This window comes from Manacus vitellinus, unplaced genomic scaffold (genome assembly GCF_001715985.3).
Source record: "Manacus vitellinus isolate BGI_N305 unplaced genomic scaffold, ASM171598v3 scaffold_28_pilon, whole genome shotgun sequence".
Taxonomy (NCBI): Eukaryota; Metazoa; Chordata; class Aves; order Passeriformes; family Pipridae; genus Manacus; species Manacus vitellinus.
In genome coordinates, this window is record NW_021940122.1 from 8,290,246 (window position 1) to 8,313,186 (window position 22,941).

A 22,941-nucleotide genomic window follows, 5' to 3' on the forward strand; every position below is an offset into this window, starting at 1 on the left:
TTGCCCATGCTTTCCAAGGGAAACATTTTCGAAGTGAAACCAATTTCTGTATGGTACACCTGATAAAATAGGAGCATGAGAGAAAACAAAGGCTGCAGTTCTTCTCTTTACCTATTCTACTATTGTGTTTACACTGGTCTGTGTCTAAACGTCCTTCTGCTGACATTTAAGACAAAAAGGAAGAACATGAAAGGCCTGGGGAAAAAAGAAAGTAAGGCAGTAAAGTGCTTTATCTTGCAAAATCAGAAAGTCATTGGCAATGAAACACTCTGCACTGATAAAGCACCAGATTATACCAGTGTTTATATGGTTTATCACAACTGAAAACGAAAAAGCAACTGAGGCCCTAAAACTTTCTTCTACATCTGATATGAAAAATCAGATCTGTTACTTCTAGTGATATCTGAAGTTTATTGCTTGGACCAAAAAAAACCAAAAACCAAACCAACAAACCAACCAAAAAAAACCCCAAGCAGTAGGAGTTTCTCAGACGCTTCCTTCAGCTTCACATGAGCCGTCAGCATTCCAGCAAACACACTTGCATGGCACCTCAGGGGCAGCTCGTTTTCAGCTGTGGAACACTGTGTGACCCCAGCCTGCACCACAGAAAGCTGTTTACCCCCAGTGGAGGCTGACCAGAGATACCTGAGTGGGAGTGTCCCTCCCACCTAGAGACTTCCAAGTTAAAGAAACTAGATGACTCAAAAGACTAATTCCAATCCTGTATTCTAAAAGGAAATCTCAGACTAAATTATTATGGAGCATTTTTAGCAAGCATTAGCAGAAGAGACAGTATTAAACTGTGGGTACTATGGTTATGTAGTCCCATCCCAACTTTGGCATTCCTATCTCTGCATGAATTGAAGGATTTCATCCCTCAACAGTTAAACAGTGAGTTTACCTGTTATTTCACAAAATACAGAAATATGAACCTTCTTCACTTCCCAAACACTGGAAAAATAAACTGGAAATGTCAATGAATATTTGAACAGGTCCTCATTTGAATCCCACATTCTTTAGATTTTCTAAGTCTGTTTAAAAAACAACCCCTTTACCTCTTTACCAAAAAAAAAAAAAAAGTGTATTTTCTTAATTCTCCTCAAAGTGTAATGATTGAAAGGACTGAGGACTGTCCCCTTTTAATGCCCAACCCTGTCAATATCTTTAGGGGTAAATTTAACAGCTAAAAAAAAAAATATTCATACAATTTTACTGAAAATCTGGTTTTTTTGAGACTTGCAGATATTTTCTTTCCCAGACATGCAGATTATTTTCATTTTTTAAATCTCCATTATAAATGTTTTTGTCCAAGTTTACTACAAGGTGAGAAACAGATAAAGGAGCATTTTCTCACAATCAGAAGTTTTATTGTTAATCATTACTAATAAAATAATGACTACTTTAAAAACTCAAATAAAACCAATATAAAACCATGGTCATTAAAATATTATATATGCACATAGCAAATCATCTTAATATCAGTTTTCTATTGTATCAAAGAGCACATACTTTAGTACCTAGCAAATAAAGAGTCTGATTTCAACTTCAAATAGTCACTTCATATTTACAAAAATATTAAATAAGATTTTTGAAAAGTAATCCTCAAGTCCAAATGTAATCTTAACTGCACAGAAAACAGAACTTTTGGGAGCTACTGTAAACCACAGAAGGAACAAATTCTTTCTGATGCAAATTCTTATCCATCAGAAACAGACTGACTTCCTAATCTTCAGGTTCCTTTTGAATGCCAAGTACATTTCCTCAGTTTTTCTGGAATTTTTTCATCCCCATATCTTGTGCAAATAAATGCCCCAGAAGGTTTCACATGCCATTTCTAAAGCCTCCTGCCTTCAGTGTACCTAACACAGGTATCAGGTGCTGACTTATAATGCTACAGCAGCCTGAGTTTACAATCTTGTGAAAGGTGTATTTGGTGAAAAGGTATAAGGTCACAGCAGTGTGTCCATTCCCAGGACTTCCTACAGCACTTTGTGTGGCACAAATACAGTAAGCATATTGACCTTTCCATACTAATGGCACTGACACAAAAGCACTTCAGAGTTAAACTGTACATCTGGAGAGGGGTATTATTATGATTCAACTGTGGTTCATTAAAAAAAAAATTAAAAAATACAGGACTTAAGTGCAGCTTCCTTTACATAATGTGCATAGACAATGCAAACCATCCTTCTTCTTTTTGCTTTTCTACCTGCAAAAGAAGAAATCAGTTAAAATTTAAATACCATAAGTTTCCCACAGACTTGCTAGCCAACAAGTAAGATTGCTGTCTGCCATCAGCAACATGGAGGGAGTCACATCACCTACTTCAGGCACCTAGTTTAATCATGGCGAGGCTTTGCGAATGAAGATTTGGGAACCTAGTTTAAGACACCTAGTTAAGGCACCTAGTTAAGACCTTAAGAATTCCCAATTTCCCTTCTGGTGATGTAACTTTGCTGTCAGGACAGGGAGTCTTGGACCCTTTGTTTCTCTTTATCACTATTTAGGTTATTTTGGACACCAGGAGATAGGTTATTAATATGTTCTCATGCTTGCTTTCAAGCATATAAACAGATCTGTGACTGGATTACCAGACTGTACTACTGCCTAGAGTTCCCCATGAGAGCATCTCACTGCAAGCTATCCTTCTCTTTGCATGTCAGGAATCAGAAATCTAGACTGGGGATATTTCTTCTTGCCCATATTGTCCATAATCCAAACTGCCATGAATCAACAGCCTCAGTAGATTTAAAGCAGGACAGAACTCTCCCCCCTTGATCTATCTTGCTTTTTTCTTATATGACAGCATAGTCAGATTTTCTGGCTGAATATTTCAGTCTCACCTTTGGTCTTTGGCTGACAGAAGTTAATTTCACACTTTCTGACGTGGCACTTGGGGGTGAACAAGATTTGCTGGAGTCTCCTACAGACCTGGGGATATTCAAAATGAGACTGAAGGAGTTAAAAATGGAAATGACTACAAGAATCATATCTCGGATCGTGAGTTAGGATTCCTCATCAATAGTCTGCAACAATCCATGTCATCTGCATTGTGTCACATTGCAGATATTTTAAATACAAACAATGGAGGTTGTGAAAAAGCTATTGGACCTTTATCCCACTTCCACATAGTTTAATGTGATAAGTCACAGAAAATCCATGAAGCCAAAGAAAAACATGGCAGTTTTTCCACTGTGTTCAATTTCTGCTGCATGGGTAATCAAGACACGACAAAAGTGAAATAGTGAAGGGTTGACTTTTACCTTCTTATACAGGTCATACTGGCAGAGGAATCCCCCTTATCCTTGGAGCTGTCCACACCAACTGCCACAGGAACAGACACTTCAACTGTCCTCCTTTCATTTTCTAGGTAATAAATAATAGCTTGATTCTGATGAGAACACAGCAACATTGCACAACATTCATTTCACCTTCCCACTGAGGTAAGGGGCATCACATACCTCTTTGTAATTGCATAGAATATACAGACCAGAAATAAAACATCACGTTAAACATCAACCTCATACTCACTTTCTGAAAATGACTGGCATTGAAATCAGATGCTCAGAGCAACTCTGGTCAATGTACACACAATATGGAATGATTCTTCCATGGTTAAGTTTTCTGGGTTTTTTTGGCAATCAGAGGCTTAAAGAGTTCTGATTTCTCTACTTTGTTCCTTTAAGATTTTACTTATCATGCTGAATTGATATTACAACAGCCAAAGAAGCATTAAAAGTGTTATGATCCAACCCATGAGTCACTGCATATGCATGCATATGCACACACACATGGTCTCTCCTCCTCCTTCCCCCTTTATACATCATGTGGTTTCAGAAGAGGGAAAGGGTGGGTGTTCTAGACAGATCATGTGTACGGGGTCACGTGCAGTTCTGCCTGTAATGCTAATGACTCCATGAAAAGATAAAGCAGCCCTCACCCCCTGGAAAGTAATTTTGTTTGTAGTTACACATTGCAGCTAATCTATGAATCTTGAATCAAGATATTCCTTTAGCTAATTCACCTCTTCAGGTGACTGGAAGCTCCAGTTACTCCTTTCTATTACCACTGGCAGTGACTGAGCAAAGTAGTCTGATGGAAAGAGCACCCAAAAGACCAAAAACTAGAAGATGGTTGAGAACTGGATAACCACTTTGCCATGACTTTCAAAAGCCTGATGTAAATACTTTGGTCTTTTTTACAAAAGATTCTGAATGATAGAGGACTGATTAAAAGCCTAGTGCTGCCCACCAGTGACTATCACAGAATCAATTAAGTTGGAAAAGACCTCAGAGATTGAGTCCCACCTATCATGGAACACCACCATGTCAACTAGACCATGGCACTGAGTGCCATGTCCAGTCTTTCCTTAAAGATGTCCAGGGACAGTGACTCCATCACCTTCCTGGTCAGCCCTTGACAACCCTTTCTGTGAAGACATTCCTCCTAATATCCAAATACAGCAACTGCTCTTCAGACAAGACCGTAGCAAAGAACAGATTTACCATGAAGCACAATACTTCCAGCAGACTACTAAGAAACTAACTTTAGGAGAGGTTTAGCTGACATGTTTTAAGCTCTCTGAAGTAAGGAGTGTTTGTATGACACAGTCATTGACAGCAAGTGTACCTCTGACCACAACCACTCATCCAGTAAGATAAGGACACAAACTCTCAAAAGGAAAAAAAACACTGTCTTACTAGTTTTTGTTTCCCCTGAGGCTGGGTACTTACCAGTATAATTCAGGGATGGGGGAAGAACAGGAGACAGCGTTGGAGGGACCATATCATCAGCAGCTAATTTCTGCTGGTCTATTAACTGCAACAGTTTATCCCGTGCTTCTGTACTCTGGCGATTCAGCTCTGCTATTCTTTCCTCCAAGCTCTTTGATACCATGAGATGAGTCTACTTGGATAATGGGATAGTTACTTCCAGTGAAAAACTGACAATTTGCACAGCCAAGGAGAGCATACAATATATTTCAAGTACTGCTATGCATTTAATTTTTAAACTGAAAGTGAACATAATTATATAGCACCTCCCATGAAAAAATTGATTTTTTCCCTCCCTTTCACTGCTCTGTATCTAAGTCCTTAATTGACTAGACACTACAATACCTTAAACTGATCTTTCAAATAGGAAAAACACAGCTATTGTCCATATAATTTAAGAAATAAGAAGAACAAATCCCCAAAAAATCCCACCAAACATCCAGCAATTTACCATAGTTAAGAAAATACTTAATCAGAGACGTATTCAGGAGGGTGTGGGGAAGCAAAAGCAGGTTTCTAGCAGAAGTGTCCTGGAACTCATCTTTAAGCTGTGTTTTCACCTGCTTTGACCTCTTCAACTCCCCCTCACTCATTGCTTCTACAAAAACACCACCTTCTAAAAGTTTACATGGTCTTGTACAACTAAATGCTGACTAAATATTACACAACATAACACAATGTGGAAAATGACAACACTCTCAGCCTACGTTTACATGAGGAAATTTCAAGTCTTTAGGATCCTTAATTGAACAGTCAATTAGCCACTGTGATGAACAAAAGTAAAGACAGAAGCAAGTGCAGGGATGTTTCTCTGTTAACTCCACTCACTTGGGTGTCCCTGAATAACTGCTTAGTTGCAGGTTAAAGTTCTTCCATGTGAACTGAAGCCTTCAAGGTCTCTCTTTCCCAAAGATTTTTGGATTTTCCAAGAACAGGACTGATAAAACAGACCCAACAAGTACATACACTGTCGTCAAGTATTTGCAAGAGATGGACCTGCGCTAACTTTAGTCTCATGGGCTTCTGGATCACAGTAGCAAAAGAGGGGTATGATGTGGATTTAAATATGCATCTTAAAAGCTTGCCAAGAACCTGTGAGTTGGTGCAGTGCTTTCATTGTTAATATTATCCAAGCTACAAGAACAATATATGATCACATTGCAACCACACCTCTTCTTGCAGAATTACCTTATCCTAAACCTATAAATGTGCTGCACACTTTTCAGCACTCGTATATAACAAAGGCTAATGTGAGAAATCTCCCTAGTGAATGACAAAAATCACAAGTCCCCAAGCAAACAAATTAAAAGAATAACAACTGACAAGAGGAAAGACACAAAAGCACCAGTAAGCCATGGGAAAGCAGATCAGCAAAAGGGGGATTCAGCCTTCCTCTTCTGCTAAATTCTCACCTGTCCTTGTGAAGAGTCTGGACTAGGATCTGCATTTTGTATCGGCTCTGGCTGATTTGGGCAGTCACTTGTGTCTCCGGAGGCACCTCTGAATTTGCTCAGTTGAGCTTTGATTAGGGCATTCTGCCGTGTGAGCTCAGCTATCTGTCCCAGCAGATCACCACTTTGAAATAACTCTTCAGCTGTGCTGTTTTTTCTAGTGTCACCTTGGCAGGACAGGTTGATTTTCTTGTGGGAACCCTCCAAGCCTTTGTCTGCAGAAGGAATTGGTTGCCTTCGAGAGATGAGACAGTTTTCCTCAGTTGTGCTCTGTGCCTTCAGGGAGGAAGGTGAGCTCCTTTCCTTGCATGGGTCTCTTTCAGTGTTTTCAGAAGACTGAGAAATGGTTGTAAACACTATGAACAAGAAATAAAGGAACAGTAAGGACTGAGACACGGGATCCTCACAGAAGAAACTAACGGTGACTTTGTTGCAACACAGCACTAATAATCAAGAGGGAACTTGAATTGTAACATCTAGCCTGAATGGTGTTACCTTACAGATCAAAACCACTCTATGCAACATCGTGCTGCGAGAACTCACCAGATTTAGTATCTCCTATTGCAAACAGCCTTACATTTAAATGATTTAATTAGAGATTGAGAGAGAAGTCAGTGAGGAGAAAATAAATTGTTTTGAATTTCTTAGCTGACAGATCAGATAATATTCCTTAGTTAGTCCTCCATTTTCCAAAATCCAGTTACCTTAACTGGTACTTATATTGGATTGTTACCAAAATTTTCAGGATAATAAAACATTTTATCATAATAATAAACTAGATATTTAGTCAGCCCCCAGAAAGGGGAAGCACTGTGGCCAGCAAAAGTAGTTAGGTATTTTTTTGTGATCATCATCAGCAAACAGATAATGCACAACATAGACATGACTAAATAAGTTACAGCACTGTCAGCTGCTACATGCTAAGTCCAAGTTGAATTTTGTGATCAAAACCTGATTTTCTATGCTTTATATACCAAATAGCCCATTCCTTCCCAAGCTGTAGTTTTTGCCTCTTGAGCAGGGAACATTTAAAAAATTTACACTCAAGTGTGTTTTATGAATCATTGAGCATAAAGAAACATTCAATCAGTTTAATGTTTGTTGAGCTGTTTAGCATCAGTCTTGAAAGAGCAACAATATATTTATCACATAGCTAAACTGTGGAGAAGTCCAGGAATATAGTTCTATATTCTTGTTTCTAATGACAGACAGCATCTGACAGCTCTCAATGGGACTGAAACAAGACATTGCTCTTTGTAGAACAAGACCTTTAGTTCACTTCCTCCAGATTTATTATGTACCTCCTCACAGCACAGCAGCCCACTAAATGGCTGAACTAGGTATAAACTTCCAATTGCCCTGCCGACTCCTTAAAAACCAAAAGGACTTTTGGTTATTTTTCTGACTTGAAAAAGGCTTACAAAGCAACACAGCTGAAAAGGCAGGGGAAAAGAGCGGGGAAAAGAAGCAGGGAAAGCACAAACCCCCACTACTGTGCCCTACCTCCTGTCAGCAGCCATCAAACCAGCCATAGATATAACTAGCTGCCTCTTAACAACAGCGTTATACAGGGCCTGGCAGGTGGTTACAATGACAGTTGCAGGAGGAAACAGCTAATTTTGAGAGTCACAAAGGGTCCTCCCTTCTGCTCACTTCAAGAAGTTTAAATAAGAAATACCTTCTCTAATCACTCCTGATGAACTTCCTTCTGCCCAACAACCAGAACTGAGCTACCAACCTATGAAACTCCTAAAGCCTATAGATACTGACATAAGATGGAGTTATCTGGTTATCTGGCAACACACAATTTCACCCAAAACTTCCTCAAACCTTTCCCATGTATTAAGTGAAACTCAATAATGGAAACCTGCCCCCAAAGCCTTCTAAGAAACCCTTTGCTGGGAAGATTGGCTCAAAGCAGGAGTACACAGCCTACAGACATCCTGGTTTGTCTGCAACATGGGCTGCAGAAGCAGTGAATTTCCAGGCTTCAGTGGCCCCACCATTACAGGTGATGGAGGCTGGATTATACTATTGGCAGATGGAAATCTGAGATGATGTGCTGTCCATCATTGACAAATAGCTACAGTAGTCATACAGAAAAGTGACAATCAAAAACAGTACAAAATAAAAGTGTCAGTCTGAATTGCCACTGACGGGACTGCTGACCACAGATGGAAAACAGAAAGCCTGAAGGATATCTAGCAACAGGCACAGTAAGAAAAGAAATGTGTATATGGATGCAGCAGTCAGAAATTCCAGCTCTGGGGCCAATGTGCCCAAACATACAGATTCTTACAGACTCTGAAGTCTACTACTACAGCCAGACAGATCTCACCATTCTGGAGGGAAGACAATTCCTGACTGCTCTTCTGCTGGGGGGGTGACAACAGCACAGCTGGCTGGAAGATGTGAGCTGGCAGGCTTCTATCAGATCCCACACCACGTGAAGCACCTGGCCCCAGAGTGGGAAACATGAAAGGAAGTTCTTCCTGGGGAAATTTCAGCATATTTTCCCTCTTGCCTGCCTCAGTCCTGGGCTCGGAATAGGTCACATCAGGTTTTTCTAAAAAAAAAAAAAAAAAAGATAAAGCAGGGATAAAACTTAAACAAATGAATAAAAAAATAGAGAAAAAAAAAACAAGTTTAGTGCAATAGGAAGGTAGGGAAAAATCTCAGTAAGAACTCAGATACCCAAAAAGACAAGACTAGGTTATGTTTCACACACAATTCTAACACACTTCTGATCCCCAGGTACAGAATTCTTTCACTCAAGCATATTACAAATCTTTACTGGCCATAACAGCATGAAAAGCTCTTACATGAAGCCTCACAATCTCAGGATATTAGCATGAGATCTGTTGGCAGTTCATGCTCAAGAGTTAGAGACACATGACTTGTGAAGAACAGATATCTGAGGTGCATTTGGTGACATTCTCTTGAGACAAAAAGACCTACACACTTGTCCTAATGCCTAAGTAGAAAACAATTCAAGGCTTTTTCAAGCTCTCTGATGACTTTTTACAAGTGTATTCAAATAAGACATCTCTTCAATTAAAAAAAGTTATTCTCCTGTATTTAACTACAATTAGTTTGTGTGTATGTTGCCATCTATTTGGAACATACCAGAGGCACACAATGAAAAGCATGAAATTCAAGTTGTAGCGAGCTGAGATACCATAGTAATTTTAATATACTTATATGCACTGATCTGTTGATGCCAATTTTGCATTCTCCCTTCACAATTTTGTTCAGGACATTTGTACCAACAAGAGAAGTTAGTGGAAAATTAAGGAGAACATATCTGATCCCAAAATACAAAAATCACCTTCAGTGACAAAGAGTCAGAAGAGGCTGCTTGCATAAGATACTGCTTATGGTTTACTTTACTCAGAATTTAAATTTAAAACCTGCCACCCGCTATTCAATGACCCTGGCAAGAAATAAGGTCCTCCTGCTCCGCTTCACTTTCCTTTCTCCAGAGACCTGTGTTAGCTTACAAATGCTTTCTGTGCTAAAACTACCAAGCTCAAATGTTTCACATCCAGACAGATGCATTAAGGGTTCAAGAAATCTCCTTCTGAAGGAGGAGGAGAAAGAAATATTTTTGTACTTTAGGAAGTTTTCCTCCCAGGAAGATGGCTTTTCCTGAGAGCCAAGTAAGAAGATTTGAAAATTCTAGTCCTGCAGAAGTGCTGAATGGTAACATTTATTTTTGTTTGTTTGTTTTTTTTTGTGGGGGTTTTTTGTGTTGTTTTTTTTAAATGAGGGGTGCTTTTCTGACAGTTTGGATTTTATATTTTGGGGTGTGATTTCTTTTTACTTGCTTTTACAAAGCCTAGGTCAACCACAAAAAAAAAGAAGTGACCTTGCATGTGGTTTCTTCCTGAGAAGAATATTCTTCCAGAAAGAAAGTTTTTAGCTATAAAAACATCCACAAACCCAACATTTAACTATGAAATACAAATAGCTCAGAGGAATCTTGGGATTCACAAGGATTTACTGACCTTGATAGCAAAACCAATTCATTTAAACAACCGATCAGGCAAACAGCTGGGAGAAAACCCCATGGTGAAAGAAGGTTAAAAGTACAAGATGAATATTGTTTGGTTACTTTGGCCATCAAGGCTACTGGCTTAGCTTAGCCTGTCTCCATATCACTCAACTGGTCACTCGCCTCTCACATAACATCACAAATACCAAGTCACAGACCTCTCTGCCTGATTGTTTCTGGGCCTCAGCAGCTGCTGTTTTGTTCAGCAGCGACCTCCAGCGCCTTATGGAAGAACCAATCTCACAGTGTCAGGCTGCCTCAGCAACAGGAAGGCAACATCCTGAATCTGTTGCGTTTGGTTTCTTTGGTTGCCTAGGGTTTTTAAAAACCCTCAGAATAAACCTGATTTTGTAAGACAACTTAATGGGGAAGGCTACTCCCCTCCTTTTGTGCTTGTGCTCACGGCAGAACCCGTGGCATATGGATTTACTGAAGTGAGATTCATGCTCATGCAAGAGGTATTTATGCAAGCAGACACCTATTAAATACCAGATTTTCCACCGCAGGGATAAACTAGCCACAACTCCTGTTTCATCCTTCACACATGCATGTACACACCTTGGCTGTCTGTTGGACCTTTTCTTGCAATTCCGAAGTGTTTAGAGCTTTGTTCTCTTTCAGGTTCTACCAAAGGGAGGCCTTTAAATGCTTGTGTGAGAGACATCAGCTTTTCATCTGTTACTGTCATGTACTGCTGAAGCTTCTTCTAAAAGAGGAAGGAAAACAGAGATACAGAAATTTGTATTCTAGCAATGATTTAGAAAATCATATACCACAAGCAGCCCTGAGAAGTAATTTGGCCTCTTAAAAACACTGCATGGTTCTGTAGCATTCCAGGGAGGTATTAAATAATATTGTCTCCATGTTTCTTGTTTATTTGTTTTCCCTTTTCCTAACTCATGACACCAATTCCTGTGTGAGGTTGCTCGATCGCTCCGTTTCCAAATGTAACCATTGATAAATCTACCTTCACTGAAAACTGAAAAAAAGAAAACACACAGTATTACATCTAGTCTACTCTGTTGCTCCAGTAGAGTTAACAGCATAGAACTGTGAAAGAAGATGTTTGAGCTTTTAGATAGATAAAGGAAAGCCCAGTTTCACTTTCTCAGGCCTTGAAGTTAAAATAAAGATAAACTAACAACCTTCCAAACATTCCTTCCCCGCACGTGCTATCATAATTCTTAAGCTCCTCTGTCAATTTTATCATTTTTTTCTGTTTATTGTTAAAATCTCTAGAATATGAGACAATGCATCTCAGCCTATATTTGGAACAGAACTCAGAATTCTATCAAGTCATCCTGATGGGTAAGAAGAGAGGAGGGCTCAGTACCTGCATAGTAATGTTTTCTTCCCTCACTAAAAGTACTTCTGCAGTCAGAGCATCAATCAGTTCTCTGTGTTCATTCAACATCTCCTCCTGCTGCTGCCTCATCACCTCTTTCTCATGAAGCTGCATTTCAGTCTAAAGAGGGAGAAAAAGTTAAAAACCTACTATAAACCAATACATACTCGCATTTGAAAACAGGAACGAGACAATATGGCATCGAACTGTAACAGCTCTTCCCCCTATTGCTAAATTGACTTCACTACTTTCATGACAAAACCCAATTGTCAGGGCTTGAGAACTGTCACAGAGCTTACTGTTTTTTCTTTGTTACCCCAGAACACTGTACAGAATTCTACACATCCTCGTTCTCCTGCCTTTACAACTTCCACAGGCTGTAACTACAACCATTGTCTCTCTGCATAGATACAATTTCTTAAGCCACTGAATCTTCACCAGTAATCAAATAACTCCATGTGTGCTAATGCTTGTCAGTATCTCATGCTACTTGTGCCTATTCTTTAGTTTCCCTTATTCATTAATGAAGACAAATTTGACTAAATAAAGGAGAGAGTACTTGCTTTCTAATGTTTCCCATCAGAGAAAAACTTCTAGAGGGTTTCAATTATTTTATTTTTTTAAAGAAGGCAAAAAAAGTTTATTTGTTAAGTAATCTACTTGAACATGAGGCAAACAACCTTACTGTAAAGATATCTTTTGCCCTCAAAAGATATTAATAATCTATTAGGATAGACCACTGCAGTAGTCTGGTCTCTTGTACAAGAGACACAATAGTCCCTTCCACTTCTAACTGATAAATGGAATACATAACTGCCACTTTTTGGACCACCATAACTAAACAAGGCTACAAATCCACATAAACACATCAGAATTAGCAGATGGAACCCTTCCCCAGATGGATGCTTGCACTTACTCAAAGGAATCCCTGAATAAGAGAAATACATCCCATCTCCAAAACATAAGAGACCCTGAAAAGCAACTGAGGTATTTTTTTTTGCTGCCAGACAAAATTAGAGCATGAGCTGCCTACAACATACCTTGAATTATTTTCTGCTGGCATTTGGACCAAAAGTGAAAAAACATTAGGATTTAGATAACATGCTCTGCTGCACCTATTAAAGAGTGCAGGAACTGTCATAATCCAGTTTAAAATGTCACATAGGCCAAATGAATCTGTGAGACACTGCTGCATCTTGATAGCTCTGGGGTACAGATGAAATAAAGCATACTTTTTTTTCCCTTTTTTAAAAAAGAAGTTCTATATGGCTTATAGGTAGTGTTTATGGAATTCCATTAATTCCCAGCTGTGCACTGCTACAATGAGCACTTCAGGTCATTCTTGCTTAAGGCAGGGTTGCTGTTATGGATAGAAAGAGAGCTAAGGAAACCCACAAAGAAAACCGGGGATTTGGGTCCACTGCTCTAGTGACAATAGTGTTGCTTTTGGGAGGCAAAGGAAGACAAGAAATTTGTAAACAAGGCTGTAGTTAATATCCTGCTACAAGTCTGAACATATTTAAATAACAAATTTTAAATTATTTCAATTGGTATTTTCTTCTATTAGACACTGAGAGACTAACTCCTCCATTTTCAATCAGGATACCAGTTTCTAACAAACTAAAAGTTTTAATTCCTAATTGCAAGCAAATCAAGTAATAAGCAATAATAATCAGAGGTCAATGTAAAATGATTGGGAGCCAGAAAAGACCAAAGTTCACATCTGTAAAGTAACTTTATACCCTTCTTCATTCACTCTACAGAAGCAATTCTAAGTCTTCTCACCTCTTTGAGGTATCTCATCAAACGACATAGAGCGTTCACCAGTGACAATGTAAACCCAGAGAGGCCTTCACTTCCCTCTTTTTTTTGAACCTCACGACCTGTACATCGCTCATATTCCTCCAATTCATGCTCCACTTCATGTATCATGTGGCTGAGAACATCTAGGCTGGATTTCTTGTCCCTCTGAAGGTCAATGGGGTTTAAATTAGCTGGAGAATCATCTCTCCTCTGTCTTGCAGAGTTCTGTGCAGCTTGCTTTCTTTTCACTGAGAGGGGAAAAAAGTGTCATTGGAATTTCAACTTGTATAGAAAGCTTTGCAGTACCAATGAAATTACACTGTTTATTGAAGTAAATCAAAGGAAAGGCCCTCTCTTCCCATAAGCTGAAATGGACCATCAAAGAACGTCCCCAGGTCATTCCAGCAATTTTCAGATAATCAAAAAATACATTTTCTGCCACAACATTAGTACCTCTCAAGTATGACTGACTGGTGCTTTCATCTTGGATATCTGTCTGTACTTTCCTCTTTCCTAGTCAAAAGCATGGAAACAATTTGCTGGTGAAAAATAAGCTGCTTTCTCATATTCAGTAAGCAACTCTTTTACAACAATGCTTTCATGTTACAGCTTGTATCTGTGTCAGTCCCCACACACAAACGTGTAGAACATGCAGACTGAAATGTATCACAAGTCTGTGCAGCACAGAGTACAAAGCTGTATCAAAACTAGAAAAGCCCCACACAGGAGAGAACTCCACAACCTGCAAGGTAATGGATAGCATCAAAGGGCCACATTTATGTTCCCAGATTCCTATGGGCTTGGCTTTGTCAATGAACATCCAGAACACAGAGGAATACACTAGATAAGGAGCTGTGAAATGTCCACCCTTAGATATCCTCAAGATGCAAGAGCCCCCTTATCAAACTTTGGCATTAGCCCTGCAATGACTTCCAAAGATCCCTTCCAACCCGCACTTTCTTATGACATTAAGGACCTTGGCCCAAAGGGTATATTATTTTTAAAAGTACTGAACTCTTTGCTGCAATTTGCTTTTGTTTCCTGGAGTTTGGGTTCAGCACTTGTCTCACACTGTCAGTGGAGTCTACAGTTTCTTCATCTTCATTCTGAAGTCTTGAATGGGTTCTCTTGATTACACTGGTAGCATTGAGGGCTGATTTAACACAAAACAAAACAAAAAACACATATGTAAAACACTTCAGGCATGTTACGTGAAGTAATTTTATCAGAAGAGTCAGCTTTTTAGTCTGGAAATTCATCTGAGCCAAATTAGCATACATCTCTGCCTCTCAGCCCCCACGCAGAAAAGGAATTCCTGACAGGATCCTGTGAACAGCCTCACAACCCTCAAGAGGCTGTGATGTGGCAAATCCAACCTGACTGATCCAGTGATGGAGAAATAGTTGTTGGAGTCAAAGGCACATTTGATTCCTGTGATAAGGTGGGTTTTCTCATATGCTTTTCGGCCCACAACTGAGAATTCACCGAGGAATTTTCTTGTCTCAATAACTGAAGTAGCCTACATTGAAATCAAGCAAAACAGTGAATTTTAACAGGACAATAGTATGATTTTAAATTAACTGTTCAGTCTAGATAGAGCTTCTAAAATTATCTGCAATTGCTCAGGTGAGTTCCCTGCTCATGTTCATTCCCAGCCTGAATGTTACAACAAGCCCTGTCCTAGAAATTTGAGATAAGGAAAGGACAAAGGGAAACAGAAAAGCCAACTTAACTATACCCATGCAACACCCTCTTAACTCCATCTATTTCCAGTGATAAGCAGGCAGAAAACAGAATGGATGGATTTGTACTGACCTGTCAGAATTGATGCTGGATTTGAAACCTAAAGAATTAGGGAGTCCATCTTCTAATAATGCTTCCTCTTCATCTTCATTAAGAGCCTTTCAGGAGACAACAAAGAAAACAAAAGGGACTTCAGAAAAATTATTTCAAGAAAAAACAAAACCACCTGTTTCAGTCTCCAAAACAAAATTTAAGGAAGAACATACACATTAAAAAAAAAACCAACCAAATTCACACCCCTTTGTGGGAAGTTTTGGGGCACTTTAGCACCTAAGAAATATTGATACTGACAATTATCTCTGAAAATAACTCAGCAAGTTATTATCCAATATTTTCTTTGGATGACTTACATTAAATAAGAAAGATCACACAAACTGGAGGATAAAATAAAAGTTGTAAAGACTGTATCAAAACAAATACAGAGATATAGCAGGCAGAACATGGAAAAAGCAACTTAAATCATAGCATTTGTAAACTTTCATCCAGTTGACATTACAAGGTAAACAACCTTGTAATGAGACCTTACATTTTTGTAAGAATGTAAGAAAGTTACATTTATCTTCTCTGGGTAAAATGCAACCTGACCAAAATACAATCCTGTGGACCTCATTTATATGAAAACTTAAGCAACCAAATTTGGAATTAGGGTTCCTCAAACTACCAGGTTTCTGAACTTCTACACAGGTTTCACCAGATAGCCTTTAACTATGATTTTTGTAGGCACATAAGAAAAACTCACAGAAGCTTGCCAGACTACTATCAATACATGTTTCTTTTTAAAATTTCAGCCTATCTTGCAGGATGCATCCAGTGATACAGCTTCCAAAGATGCTGCAGTTAATTCTCATATTAAAAGAAACCAAACAACAAAACCCCATAGAAACAAATACCACACTGAAATACATGACAGAAGTATTACAACTCAAATTATAAATATTTGTGAAGGATAGTACAAAACAGGAGTAGAGAAACATGAGAATATGATACCATCACTTTTGCTACCCCAAAGCCCTTTTGGTCTTTATTAGTGAGCTGTCTTCTGGGAGCATCATATGCCTGTTCTCAAACCACAGTGAGTATTCCCGGTACAACTTATGTTATGAAAACAGAACACAGAGGCTATCTAAATGAAATTTTAAAGAAATTTAAACAATTTAAAAACTTTTTAAACAAATCTGAATAGATGCAGAATAATGGGAAGTATTAAAAGTTAAACTTGTAGGACTAATCAAGGCTATGGAGTGAACGGGTCCCCATATATGCAGACATAATGGGTAAATCAGAGACATATTTTGAAATGTAGCAATTAGTTAAGTAATACAGGAGTTCTTCTCTTAGACCGTAATTACCTTGTTCTCTTCCTGATAATTCCAGAATTTAAAAGGGAGGGCACGCTACTATGAGAAAGCTTCTACAAGACATATGATATTTGTTTCTCATATCTGAAGGTTAAGAAATCAAAAAATCATGATTCCCAGAGTCTCACAAAACAAACTCACCTCTGTTTACCTTTGTCTTCTGTGAATGTCATCAACACGGTACAAAACACACAAACCCCAGGTTTAGGTCTCCTTGGAAACTCTACCTTTGAATATTCTTACTTCATGCAAACAAAAAAAGCCACAGGGTATGTATGGAACAAAATATACATTACCTGGGAATCCATGACAGATTCACTAAGGATGGAAAGCTGACTGGGAGGATCACATTTTTGTACAATGGGTCCTTGAGATGATTCTAGGTCACAGTTAGGAGCCATTGTTACATTAGGGAAACCTAAAGGAATTAGATAACACAGGGAAGAACACAGAGGACTTGGTCCATACTCATGTCTCCAGACTTTGTATGGAAATGTAAGTTCCTGTACTTTGCACAAAAAGGGTCACAGGGATGTTATGTCGCTTTAAACAACAACCAAAGACCAACCATAGAGTTATCTTAACCCACTTGGCCATGTACTGGGCTTTTGTCCTCCTCACCTGTGTAAACACACTTGTGCAGAAGCAGCATGCAGGATTAAACAGTTATTAAGAACAAAAGAGAATGGCAGCCTACAGAGAAATATCCTTAAGATTTTGTGTGCAAACAGCTAGTCCTGCTTTCCAGCAGCACAAGGATTCACAAGCCAAGCTAAGAATAGGAAAAGCCTCAATCAGCAATTGCTGATAAATCTTTAACAATATCCAAGAGCAGGCAGTCAGCTCATGTAGCAATGAGAACCAGAACTAGTGCTCTGCATAGGCCAGTAGCTTGGCTGTGGAATGGTAAGTTTGAGGTGTTTCACACTATACGATGTGAAATTCCACAGTGGACCAATACAGTGGAATAACCACCCATGGGTCACTCTGCCCTGCCACAGGAGGTGTTATCCTCATCTGTGCTCCATCCAACATGAACAGGATAAATTGTACTACATTAGATGACGAGATGAAAGCAGTTAGAAAGAATACTCTGCAAAGGAAGACTATTTATGAAAAGCAAGGAGATAACCTTAGAAATACTACCACGTATAGATGAGATGATCTACCTGTTCGTGTGCGAGGAGCATCCCCAAACAAGTCTTTTGCCACAGCAATAACCTGATCAGATCGATCCAATACATCTTGCAAATGGTATTGATCAGACAGAATCTGAAATTATAGTGTATAAGGAAACACTTCACACTGAGCAGATTGATTTTTCCTTTTTTTTTGTGTATTGTTCTTCTAACAGTTATTGAGGGAACAGCTGACATGACAACATTTGCAATGTTGGGACTGTGTAATCAGATCCTAATTAAGATAGATCAGAAAAAACCATACTGCATTCTGAGTCACTAGAATTCACACTGTTTTTCTGAAAAATTAAACAGTTATTACTTCTGGGGTACTGACTCTTTCTCTTTAGAGCCAATTCTCTCATTCCCTTCTCCCTTCTCCTCCCAGCCTGACACAAACAAGAAGCTGGGTGTTTATGATACACTTATCAAAACACAGACATATCTGGCAATAAAAAAAACCAAAACAAACAGTGTGCACCCTTGAATCATTTGATCTCAGTGTTGTTGAGTCATAGAACACTTATCTACATCTGACATCCAAAAAAATGGATCATTAGAAACAAAGCAATTCAGGTACACTTGTTTCATTCAGCCTTGACTCCTGAAAATCCTACCTAACACTTAAGTCATATACCACCCAAAAAGTTTCAACAGACATAAACACAGCTGACTGCATCTGGTATTGGAAGACATTTTGGGAATCTCCACACATTTCTCACAAGACACAGTTTCTGTATTCAAAGTCTCTCTCCCCCAGTGTCTGAAGTCCATCACAACAGTTGAGTCCTAAGGAAGGAGGTCTTGAAGTGCAAAGCAAGAGGCATCCAGCTACTCTGAGCCAAATGGAGCTGACTGGGGATGTGGCTTCGTGAGCAGAACACAATTCAAAACTCCTCACTAACTCCTCAAGTTATTCACAAAGCTGGAAATGGAAAACCAGTAAAATTATAACCCTCAACCTGCAGAGAAGATAGTTATTCCTAAATCCCAGAGAGGAGACCAGATATATAAATGACCTCCACTTCATCATGGTTCATCAAATTGATCCAGGGAGACTGCAAGTACTTTAGAAGATCCCACAAAAAAGTCAGGCTCACATATGCCCTCCTACTCAAAATTTAAGAACTGAGTGACAATTTTTGCTCCTCCAGGAATCATAAGAGGGACTGTTTTGCAAGAGTTTCAGAGCACCCGATGCCATTATCTCCACAGAGTTTCTTTCAGGGTCCACTGGTAAGTTTGCTGGCTTACATTCAGCCTCATACAAAAAATTCTAGGCAGTGGCATTTCACCTGTTTCTCCCCAACCCCCTATTTTACTACACACTTTGTTATGTCAAGAAGTTTCCCTACATATCTGGTTTCCATGTCTTTCTAGTTTTCTTTTGAGCTTGAATTACTCCGCAGTAAATTAGACTTCTCCTCATAATTTATTTAGCAAATCAGTGAATATTCATCTTTCAATCATCTCACATAATCTACTTTTCCAGATCACTATTCAGTTTTCACATTTGATACTAACTAAATCTAGTCTTTCCATTTAGCCATCTGATGTCAAAACAATGCAGGCTTTAGAAAAAGTTATGCCAGACCTGCAGAAGAAAAAAAATATAGAAAGAAAAAAGGGAAGAAAGAGTTTATGTGATCCCTTTCCCTAAGGCAATTAAAACTAAATTGATGTGTATAATCAGAGGAAAATAACCCTGATTAATTTGTTTTCAACCTCCCTACATTAGAACCTTTTCAGCATCAGCAGGTTCCTAAGCTTTGCCCTCCTGCTGAACATGTTATGAACATTTCTAGAGCTTTGTTCCCAAGGTTGATTAGCTTGCCCTTGCTTGTGATCAGAAGAAAAAATTATATCAGCTTGTAAACCCCTCTAGGCCCATTTACATGCCCTCAACAATTTCACCAGATGGTGTACTTTGTTCCAGTTTGCTATCATCTATGAATTTTAGTAAAAATAATTTTTGCTCCTGTTTCAGATTGTTATCAAAGATAAATAAAATGGACTAATCCTAAAATCTCCCCACTACAATAATCCATTCACCACTACCCTTTGGTGCAATACACTGACATTATTTAAAAAATAAGTTGTTACAGGACCCATTAGTGTGGCACCTAAACATTCACAGCCCGCAGTTACAGGGGTGAACTTATTATTTTATCATTCAGATTTTCAGGCAGAAAAGTCATCAGAATAATAAAATTTTGCTTGTCCATTTTATCACTTTTGCTCTCTTTCTCTTCAACCTACAACAAGAGAAACCACACTAGTAGCAGCACTTTCATAGCTTTTGTCTCTGAGTCTTTGGCAGTTGAGCAGGATTCAAGGAGCTTGGGAAGTTACACTCACAGCAGTAACTAAAAAGATCACCAAGGAAACAGAGACAAGGAGATAATTCACAGTGGTTCTGCTCCACTGGGAGACACAGAGTCCCCCTAGTTACTCTGAATAACAGGATCTGGCAACTAACAAGATTTAAGCTAAGGACAGGTCAAAATGGTAACTCTCTTACATCTGTTTTATTTTTCTCTACGCACAAGAAGCTGCCAGTGTTTCAAACAGCAACAGCCAGATGGTTTTCATATTGCCTGGAATCATTTCCTTTTGTCTTCCTATCTGGAAGCATCTTTTCTCTAATTGAGAAGTAGACACAGTCTATACCGAATAAAGTAATCTTTTAAATTATAAAGGTAAAGCCATTCAGGAGGAATTGAGATTTGTGCACTCTCATCAGAAACAGCAACAAATATAGAAGACTATTTCCTAAACGTGAGTTTCACAAAGTCACAGAATAGGTAGTCCAGCCAAATCTTAAAGAGGGTGCTGTAATGTATCTTTGTGATACATAATTTGTTTCTGCATGGAAGTCTTATTGAAACTAGCCTGCTATTACATTAGTGAAATTCATATAGAAGTCCACAGGTCTTTTGAATACTCTGCTGAAATGCATTTGGCAGGAAAGTATGAAAGTAACAAAAGTCAAAATTAAAGTTTGAGGTTTAATTAGCACAATATCCTTAACACAAAAATTCTACCGTGATTGCAGAGAAACAAGGGTCAAATAGGGAACTAGGCGGTGATCTTCAGTTCTAGGTACTTTGATTTGTCTCTATCTATGGCTGAATGTTCTCAGAGATCAGAAACAGACTTCTGAAAAATTACAAAAGATGAAACAAAGAGGAGGTTTGTGATGGTTAATCCACTGCACATTTATAGGACTACGAGATCACGTTTAACTGCTAGGTGAACATTGCTCATCATCATTCTTTACCTATAATTCTCAGTTTCTTCAGGTACAGAGGTCTGAAAGCTAATTTTCAGATTAGTTTTCATAACATATGGCAAAGAGTGACCTGCCATGTGAAACAAAGGAGATCTACCGCTGAAATACCTTTTTGGACAATGACAGCTACTCACTCTGTTGGCTAGGCTTAAATTTACTGCTACAGTTCAATATTCAAAAGCAAATTAAATAATACATTTTCAGTCAGAGTGCTTTAGAATGCAGAGAGGACAAGCTTTTTGATTGTCAGATGACAAGCTTGTCAGTCATAGCTCCAATCACCACATGTGTGCAGCACAGTGTGTCTGCATACATGACATCAAATTATCCAACAAGAGGAGCAAACGTTGCCGTATGTGCAAGAGCAGTTTTCCAATACTGCTGCAAATCACCCACAGCAGGCTGGAAGTACAGATTTAGCTCTCACCTCACGCATCAGAGTCAATTTCATTTTCTCCAAGGAATCAGCATCCAGTTGCTTTTGCTTCTTCCATTTTCTGTTCAGTGCTTTCTCTTGCAGTTCCAGATGTGCCAGTGCTTTGTTTTTTGATTTGTGTATTTCACGGCGACGCAGCTACGCAAATATAAAGGAAACAATTTCAAGATAAAGAGACAATCTAAAGCAAAATTTGCAGGCTAATGCTAACAAGCTCCTCTTGATTTTAACATTCATGCATGGAATATTATTTACATTAGTTTCATGGTAACACTAAGGACAGTCTCATAAACGTCCACAGGTGTAAAATGCCATCAGTATCAGCCAGACTTAGAGCAGCTCCAAAGGCAAATGGGGAAAGTCTCACCATTTCCATCTGCCTTACACCACTGACTCAGCAAGAGTTTCTTCAGCTGTAAAGGGAGGCAAAAACCAAACACTACAACCTATAACATGCATAAAAAGACATAAAGCATTTTCCCGTTTTAACACTGTTGGGTCACCACAGATATTCTCTCTCTTCTTCTAACAATGAGATATATAAAAAGATAACAGTCTAAATCCAAATTAAAGAAATTAAATGTGAGGTGCTTGCTAAAGTCTCTGGAAGCTACCAAGTCAAACATTTATAGAATCAAGTTTCTATTGCGCCCATCTGTCTTGACTTCCCTGCCAAAATTTATAAGCAACAATAGCTCATGCTGCCTATTCCATCCTGGTAATTAGTGCTATCAAGAAACAGTAAATGTAATGCACATATTTTGCAATGAACAGATCCTTTAGCATAAAGAAATTATACTTAAATTGTTTAAATGAAAATTGTTTTCCGAATTGGAGAGACTCCTCAGATAAAGCACTTCTTTCAGTCCTTCCAGCAGAGACTTAACTTCAACCAGTCGACTGAGCTTTTACGTATTTACGTTTTTATGCATTTATGATAGCATACAGTTCACTGAAACAAAAACTATGGCTACTGCTTCCCAAAAGGAATAGAAAACAGAAGAACACCAACTGCCAGACCTGGGGATGCTTGACATCATAAAGAACTAACACTAAAGAGCCAACATGTTCAGAAGCTTAAAAGGGAGATTAAACAGAAAATATCCCTGTAAGTGTGGTAAACACTTATTTATGTCAGACAGGCAGCTAAATGTCCTTGCAACAGGGAAAGAGAGGTGGTTGCTATCAAACTTACAATATCCTCAGGAGTTGCACGGTGCACTGTCAAGTCATGGACGGTACTCTGTGAACAGGAACCAGGGAATTCATCAAAAGTCATAACTGAGGACAAACCGTTTGGGTTTTAAGTTTCGTTAAAAAATCCCCAAACAACCCAACTTCTAAATTACAATTTAATCAGCACAACACTATTCAGCGGTGCATCCCTACGGCGCTGGGGGGCATTCCACCCCCAGCCAGCACAAACGGCACCGCCCCCAAGCCCCGCTG

The 22,941-nt window shown here is 38.8% G+C and overlaps 1 protein-coding gene across 4 annotated transcripts; it reads right to left on the reverse strand.

Moving 5' to 3' along the window:
* Positions 1–1,345: 1,345 nt before the first annotated feature.
* SPICE1 (spindle and centriole associated protein 1) lies at positions 1,346–22,803 on the reverse strand. 4 transcript variants are annotated; one of them, XM_018074740.2, is made up of 16 exons: positions 22,688–22,803; positions 21,484–21,630; positions 17,756–17,858; positions 16,883–17,004; positions 15,241–15,326; positions 14,802–14,944; positions 14,441–14,578; positions 13,408–13,673; positions 11,611–11,742; positions 10,836–10,983; positions 8,562–8,789; positions 6,185–6,579; positions 4,734–4,905; positions 3,264–3,366; positions 2,844–2,931; positions 1,346–2,209 (listed from the first exon to the last, which is right to left on the reverse strand). In XM_018074740.2, exons 1-16 carry the CDS (start codon positions 22,769–22,771, stop codon positions 2,156–2,158), a joined length of 2,409 nt encoding a protein of 802 aa, XP_017930229.2. In that variant the 5' UTR covers positions 22,772–22,803; the 3' UTR covers positions 1,346–2,155. The 4 variants fall into 4 exon arrangements, with proteins under 4 accessions (XP_017930229.2, XP_017930230.2, XP_017930232.2 ...); XM_018074741.2 differs by lacking the exons at positions 16,883–17,004; positions 17,756–17,858; XM_018074743.2 differs by lacking the exons at positions 16,883–17,004; positions 22,688–22,803 and having other exon boundaries at positions 21,484–21,597.
* Between the last annotated feature and the right edge of the window lie 138 nt (positions 22,804–22,941).